This window comes from Humulus lupulus, chromosome 8, assembly GCF_963169125.1.
Source record: "Humulus lupulus chromosome 8, drHumLupu1.1, whole genome shotgun sequence".
NCBI lineage: Eukaryota > Viridiplantae > Streptophyta > Magnoliopsida > Rosales > Cannabaceae > Humulus > Humulus lupulus.
The window spans coordinates 77,482,068-77,490,649 of NC_084800.1; the positions used below are offsets into that span (position 1 = coordinate 77,482,068).

An 8,582-nucleotide genomic window follows, 5' to 3' on the forward strand; every position below is an offset into this window, starting at 1 on the left:
TTTGGATTATGGCTCTCTTGGAACCCAGGAGGTTGAGACATGTAAACTTCTTCTATTAAATCTCCATTAAGAAAAACATTATTCACATCTAGTTGTCTAATAAACCAACATTTAGAGACAACAATAGTGAAAATGACTCTTATTGTTGTTGGCTTAACCACAAGACTAAAAGTTTCATGAAAATCAAAGCCATACCTTTAGGTAAAACCCTTAGCAACCAGCCGAGCCTTGTGCTTAATAACACTTCCATCTAGATTTTCCTTTAGTTTGAAGATCCATTTGCAGCCAATGGGTTTCCTATGAGGTGGAAGTGGAACCAAAGACCAAGTGTTGTTCCTCTTTAAAGCTGAAATTTCTTCAGCCATTGCATTTTTCCACTGAATATTCTGCAAATCATCAGTAATAGTCAAGGGTTCCTTGGAAGCAATAAACACTTTTGGCTTAAAAACACCATTTTTGGACCGAGTAACCATCACATGCGTGTTGGAGGGACCTGGTTGTGTTGATGATGTTGGTTCATCAATAGAAACAGGGATAGTAGGTACAATAGGGACAGTGGCAAATGAAGGAGACATAGATGCAGAATTTTGTGGAAGAGGAATAGAATGAGAGGGAGAGGACGCATGAGATGTAGGTGAAGAACTCAGATTAAGATTCATTGAGCTAGAAGGGACAAGGTGGGGAGATGTATCATTAGAGTTAGAACTAGTTTGAGGAGAGATAGGGGAATGTACAGTGGGATGGTTATGTACAATGGAATGGTTATGTACAATGGGAGTAGTCTTAAATGTAGAAACAGTGGGTATACGAATAGGAGTGGACTTTGAAAGAGGTGTGGGATTGGTGACAAGTGTAGAAGAGGTAGTAGAATAAGGGAAAAGATGCTCATTGAACACCACATCTCTAGAAATATAGAGACGACCAGATTTTGCAAGGCACTTGTAGCCTTTATGCTTGAAACTATAGCCCAAGAAGGTACACTCTATAGACCGAAATTGTAGTTTATGATCATTGTATGGTCTAATATTTGGATAACAAGCACAACCAAAAATCCTAAGTTTAGTGTAATCTGGATTTTTTATCAAAAAGGACTTTGAGAGGAGTAGAATTACCAATGACATGAGAAGGAAGCCTATTGATAAGATAGGCTGAAGCACGCACAGCTTCATCCCAAAATTTTAAGGGAAGAGAGGCATTGGCTAAGAGTGTAAGGGCTGTTTCGATAAGATGCCTATGTTTGCGTTCTTCCAAACCATTTTGTTCATGTGTTGTGGGACAAGAAAGGCGATGACTAATGTCATTGGTTACAAGGTATTGTGTGAATGCTCTATACTCACCCCCAGTCAGATTGGACAGCCGTAATTGTGTAACCAAGTTCATTTTCTACCTGTGTTTTGAAATTTATGAAAGTCTGCAAGGCTTCAGACTTTGCTTTGAGTAAGTAAACCCAGGTATATCTAGAATAGTGATCAATGAAATGTATATAGTATTTATACCCATTGAAAGACAATGTTGGGGAAGGACCCCAAATTTCTGTGTGTATTAACTGTAATGGTTGTGTATACTGAGAAGTAGAGGAAGGAAAAGGAAACTTATGTATTTTTCCTTGACAGCAAGCAGTATAAAAATCAATAGGCATTTTATTTATAGAAGAAATATTACAATTTTGCTTTGAAGCACATGTTTTACAATTTTTGTTGAAGGGTGACCAAGTCTTTTATGCCACAACATGTACTTAGAATGAATACCAGTAGAAATGTTAGAAGTAAAGGAAGACATAGGAGTACAAGTGACATTATTCAGAATGGAAACATAATTATTGATAATCGAAGATGAGTGAGACGAGGAAGAAGGAGTAGACAAATGCACAGCCAAGGGAGGAAAAGAATAGAGGCAATTGCTAAGCGTGCCCTGCATCAAGATTTCCTTGGTGACCTGATCCTTAATAAGACTCAAAGAAAACATTGTTATCTTGAGCAAACTTAGACACACTAATAAGATTCTTGGTAATTTTGGATACATGAAGTAACTGGTTTAGATAAAGAGGTCTAGGGGAAAGAGAGGACACAAGAATTGACTTACCAACATTTGATATATTCAGGCCAGCCCCATCACCCACAAGAAGTTGTTCAGTGCCAAGATATGGTGTCTTTGTGTGGAGATTATGGTCATCATTAGTACAATGATTTGTTGCTCCAGAGTCGGGATACCATGCTGGATCATTGACAACATCTGCAGAGGCCACCATTGCCGACATAGATGGCTGAGACTTGTCAAGCGAAGTAGCACCATAGCTTGGGTATTCGTCATTGAACCTCTGATAGCACTTGGAAGCATAATGCCCAGGTCTTGAACAGAGTTGGCATACAGGACGAGAACCACCAGGCGGAGCCGAGAAAGTTCCACGGAATGAACCACGACCAGGATTCGGAGCATAATCAGAGGTGGATCGGAGAGGTGGAGCATAGGGATTCAAATAGGAGCCACAACCAGCGGCGGAGAACGGAGCTGGAGAAGATGAAGAGCCACGACTAGTCTGAGAAAACTGATTGGAGTATGATCCTCGACGACGAAATTTTTTCTATGAGAGATTAGCAAGCATCGGAGAAGAATCAAGCTCACGAGATTGCTTCTTAATCTGACTTTCTTAAGCCAACAACAGTGATTCGATCTCAACCACAGTATACGGATGAGATCTGGAATTGATAGAAATGATAAAGGTATCATACTCAGGGTTTAAACCATTGAAGATTGTGGCTATGTGTTCTTTTACGGAAACCGATTCACCAATTGATTGAAGTTGATCAACAAGAAACTTGACTTTGAGGAGATATTCATTCAGAGAAAGAGAGCCTTTCTTGATGTTGCGAAGCTGACTTTTGAATTGATCCACCTTGGCTTCGGTCTGAGCAATGAAATACAAATCAAGAACTTTCCAAACTTGAGCTGAAGTTTTAGATCCAATGACTCGAGTAAGGATTCCTTCAATCATAGAGGATAAAAACCAGGAGTAAAGTAGCTGATCTTGCTGAAGCCACTCCTTATACTTTGGATTGACCTTCTTGAGAGTACGATTAGCTTCATCAAGTTATTGCAATGGCGGAACAAAGTCAGAATCAATGTAATCATAGAGATCGTGACCACATATCGCATCAAGAATCTGAGGTCGCCACAGCAAGAAATTGTGATTGTCGAGCTTCACAGACAAAGTATGGGAGAAAACAATAGCAGAGGAAGAAGAAGCAACAACACTAGAAGGATTAGAGGCCGCCATTAACAAAGCAAGAAGAGAACGAAGAAGCACAGAAACTGAGGGCACAACTTTGGGGAAGAAAACGCAGCAAGAGGAAGCAAAAAATAGAGAGTCTGTGATACCATATTAGGAAAAGTATTCTTGCATTAACTTAATCAATAGAGTACAAAGAGTATATATACAGATGAGTTGTAACAAACTCATAACAGAAAGCTTAAACAGCTAAAACAGAAATCTAACTGCATAACTAACTCCTAACAGTCGTATATATTAACTTTGGAGGGAAATTTCCCACTTCTTTTTCAAGGTGTTTGAATTTATTAGCAGCGACATTTGTCCCCACTAATAGTAAAAATATCGCCGCAAGTAATATTTTAATAAAAAATATTACTCATCTGATATCAGCAACGACTAAACTTTCTCGCCGCTGATAATTCTATTATTAGCGGTGACATTTGGTCGCCACTAATAATGTCCTTGCTAAAGACTGTATTTCATGTAGTGATATATATTATATAATATGTACAAATTGAGGGTGTGTGGGTTTGAACCTCCAACCTCCAGTTACAAAGCTGAAACCCAAGGGGTGATTGGCCAAAAGTAATATATAGTTAGGTGACCCCAAAAGTAGTTAACATTGTGCATATTAATTTAGAAATAAAAAAAATCATTTAATCATAATAAAGCCAAAAATGGCATGTAAAATAAAGATACAACAGTTGATAGGTTAAAGCAACGAAATGCAAGAAAACACAAAACAAGAAAATACCATTAATACAAACATCTCTTTAACAGAACCAGATAAATTTATGAGCACAATCTAAGTAGATAAACCATAAAAAGGATCCAAAAGCCAATGCCTAATTTACGCCCCAAATCCAATAAAGTAAATCCTACTTTTTCATGAAATTCCCAGCTTACCAATTTACTGTCGAGCCACACATAACCGATCTTCAGATCCTTGACTGCTAAATCTTCTGGAATTATTCTCAAATTAGGCATATTCTCAATGCATAATCTCTTGAGATGTGGCATTGTTGTTTGAAGATCAACTCTTAACTTCGTTACTCTCTTTAAAGAAAAAAGTTGAAGAGTTTCGATCTTGGGAAATCCATGGGCACCACAAACCATTTCTGATCCATTGTACGCATTATGCAATCTGAGAAACATTAAGCTAGGCAGGGTCTCTAAGACAGGCATAGGGTCAATGCTGATGTCAGAGTCCCTCATGGTCAACTTTGTAAGACTTGTTGGAAGAAACTCTAGACTCTGACCATCTGACATCCTTCCATCTATGACCAATTTTTGGAGAATGACACATTTCGACAATGGTTCTAGATTCGAAAATGCATTGGATGAAAGAAGAGTCATATGTAAGGACTTAAGCATACCAAACTTGAAATTGGGATATGCAAGGAACAACCTAACATCTTCACAACAAGTGAATTGTACTCCCAAGTTTTGAAGCTTGGTTAGTTCAGATTGTGTGATCTTGTTTTGGAGAAGCAATGGCCCAGATCTTATGTACTTGAGAGTCTGAAGTTCTGTTGGTTTGGAGAGCACATATGTCTGCCAACGAAAGCTATGAGGAAAACATGTATTGAAGGGTAACAAGAGCTGCTTCAAACATGCCAATCTTAAGATCTCAGCTGGTAACTTAACTTCACCGTTGTTACGGAGATTGATTATTCCCAAACTTCGCAAGTTGTCAATTGAATTAGGCAAAATGACTAGTACGGCATTGCTCAACTCTAAGTACCTCAAGTGAATTAAGTCACTAATTATTGATGGCACGTTACACTTGCGGGTGCCCAGCCTAAACACAATCTTCAAAACTCTTAACAACTTCAAGTTTTTAGCTCTTAAAACTTTGAGAGAAAGACTTGCATCGAAACACGTAAGAGAACGTAGATTAGAATGCATTTGTCTTATGTCAAGACTACAGCCGGGATGAACTGCAATCCTACGACTGTGTGTTTGATAAGTTGAAGAAGAACTAGTTGTATTGTTGTTGTTGTTCTCTTCTCGTTGTTGAATAACCTCAGAAAAGTTGTACTCTCGTGCCTTGGAGACGCAAAAATGCCGCATAAGATGGTGCACACGAAATGTTTTGACTTCAACTCCGGTGTAGTCCCTTTTCACGATTTGGATTATGCACCTATCAATTAGCTCTCCCAAGCATTGTTCAGAATTATCTTCCGCTGTTCCTCCTTGTGTTGGCTCTGTTATAAGACCTTCCGCGATCAATAGATGAATAAGTTATTTCTTTGATATCTCTGAATCCTCAGGAAAGTGTCCCAGATACAAAAAACATGGCTTCAAGTAGTAAGGCAAATCATGATAACTTAAGGCCAACATGTCTTCTACTCCTTGATTGTGTCTGTTCAAGTGTGAATTCATATCTCTTTCCACTCTTTGCCATTCTTCATATGAAGATTTAGTTCTTAAAAGGCCTCCAAGTACAACTATGGCAAGTGGTAGTCCTCCACATCTATCGACCATCTTTTTTCCCAAGTGTTCATATTGATGTTGATATGATCTATGTTGGCCCAAAGAATCACTTGGAAATGCTTTTAGGCGTAAAAGCTTCCAACTCCCTTCAGAAGTTAACAATGGAGGTTCGATTGCAACATCATGTGGATTAGCATAGGATGCTAATTGCATGATACGTGAGGTGAAAACAATCCTACTGCCCCTTTTTCCATTCGGAAAAATCCTACTCAGACAATCCCAGTCGTCTTTTCTCCAAATATCATCGAGCACCAAAAGATACAACTTGTCTCTTAGTTCATCTTTTATGGAAAAAATCAAATCGTCTTCTCTCAAGATGTTCAAAGTCTCTCTTCTTCTTTTTCTTTCTTCTAGCATCTCTTCTGGATCATTTCTTGTGCTTTGGGATTGAGAGAACCCAACTTGAATCAAGATTTCAGACAGAACATCCTTTAGCACATACTGTTGAGATATAAAGACCCAAGCACAACAATCAAAATGTTGTTTCACAGCATCATCATTGTAGACTTTCTTAGCCAATGTAGTCTTACCTAATAGAGCATTGTAAAACAGAAAAAGATCAACCAAAGAGTAACAAAATATGCATGGTTTCAATATGTTCAATGAACTCGAAAGGTAGCAGCCACAAAACATTGTTTAAATCGTGATACATGAGAAAGAGAAGGAAAAATCGAACACATGCAATTATACGGATCATAAAAGCAATGATCATATATCCATCGTGATTGAATTTATAGTAGAGAAATGATAAATATATATTAGATTATACTACTTTAGTATCAAATACTAATTGAACTATAGGAGTGTAAAAACAATAGGAAACTCAAAATTTAGAAAAATACATTTTTTTTCTATACAAAAGGCTTCCAATTTTGCAAAAATATCAAATTTTTTCTTGATTCTTTTTGTTTCAGGGCCGGCCTCGATGTTAATGCACATTAGAAATTATGAGTGGAATATACACATATTATGCATTAACATAATTAAGTGCAAAAGTGAATCTATTTACTCTTCTTATAAAATGATCTATGTGGTAATTTATAAATAATGACAACTAAAAAAAATAGAATTAATAGATGGTATATTGTAATGATTTATTGGTAACACTAAAAATTAGATCAATAACAAGCATGACTATATATTTCAACATAACATACCTATACCACCCATCCCGAAGATGGGAACAACATGATAAAGATGATCATCATTCTCTTCCAACAGTCGAGTCTTTAAAACAATAATGCTACTCTCCATACTAATAACATCATCGTTGTCATCCGGAAATGTTCTTCTAAAGCTTCGTTGTCGATCAAGTACACTAGCAGTAGGGTGATCTACAACAAATCCAATACCGTAATTTTGCCTGCTTTTGAAGATGCTTTTTATTCTAGCTTTGATCAAGTCTATTTCTTTTCGAAGCTTTTGAAGAAGAAGAACTTTGATGTAGGAGGACTCGACTTTGACAATGAAGATCTCTATCACATCTTCAATATCATTTGCTACATTATTGACTTCCACGACCAAGTTTTTGACACTGTCATCGAGTTCTTGTCTACTAAAAGCACTTCTCAAGAAACATTGCATTCGTCGTAACTCGCTCACCAAGTTCTCCACATCATCTTTAACATTAATTAATGAATTTGCTTCGTGTTTGAGTAGATACAATATTCTATTGGCTGCAAGCGATACAACTGCTTCTGTGATTTTTGATAATACCAGAATTTCCACCATTGTTGTTGTTGTTGAACCTGACCTCAGTAATAGAGGGAAATTACAATTCATTATTTGGTGCAACAAGGGCATAAATGTGTTATACAAATGAAGATATTTTCAAACTTATTCAAAAAAATAATCTTTTATGAATTTGTGCAAGAGAGTTGTTATTTGACACCTTAAGATGTCCTACACCACATGAGGTGACACTCTATGATTGGTTAGCGATATATCATAATATTTATTAAATTCAAATGTGTGAGACTCGATATTGGATTGCACCACTAGCAGTATGCCACCTCTTTGTGGTGTTAGATATCAGTGGTGCTCCTTAGCAATTCTCATTTTGTAAACTCTATTTGTATAAATTTTAATTTTTAATATAATTTAACTGGTAACCTCTTCTTTTAGTATTCTTAAAGGACACCAGATGCCCAATAACATATGAGATGCCAGACTATTATTAGTGCAATAACATATAATTTAATTGTTTGGTATTAGTAGTAAAATTGGAATAAAGAAAATATATTGCTAAATTACCATATATTACTTTTTAACATTAATATTATCACTCTTTTATTTATATGTATATCCCTATATATATTAAAGGGTATATTACTAATGTATTTTATTTTATTTTGTATTTTTCTTTGAAATTCTTCAAAAACAAATCAAATGATTGAATTTTATAGGTTTGGATGGAGATCTTCTCCCTCTGTCTCTCCTCTTTTTCTCTTGCCAAACAAGTGATTTTATTACCTCTCCCTTCATATCTCTCGCTCCTCCCTACCAAACATAGTATTATGTATACATTGGAGGTGTTGTTGCTACTCAACAACTAACCTTAATTATGACATCACGAGTTTTAGACTAAGCTTTGTAAGTGACATCCAACATTATTTAGGTTTTCATTTAATAGTGTCTCTTATTATTTGAGCTCAGAAGTAATTTTGTCTTAATTATCTCACCCAGGTTGAATTTATCATATATATTTGTTATAATATGTAATTATATATTTAAGAACAAAATAGAAAAAACATGATGAAAATTCATGAATCTTTTCAAAGCATAATCTTCTTCCGATAAATTAAAGTCGGAAGTGGCT

At 36.3% G+C, this 8,582-nt stretch overlaps 1 protein-coding gene across 1 annotated transcript; it reads right to left on the reverse strand.

Moving 5' to 3' along the window:
- Positions 1-3,088: 3,088 nt before the first annotated feature.
- LOC133795666 (putative inactive disease susceptibility protein LOV1) lies at positions 3,089-7,495 on the reverse strand. The gene is made up of 6 exons (XM_062233120.1): positions 6,922-7,495; positions 5,566-6,294; positions 4,175-5,487; positions 4,023-4,073; positions 3,454-3,475; positions 3,089-3,366 (listed from the first exon to the last, which is right to left on the reverse strand). Exons 1-6 carry the CDS (start codon positions 7,493-7,495, stop codon positions 3,089-3,091), a joined length of 2,967 nt encoding a protein of 988 aa, XP_062089104.1.
- Between the last annotated feature and the right edge of the window lie 1,087 nt (positions 7,496-8,582).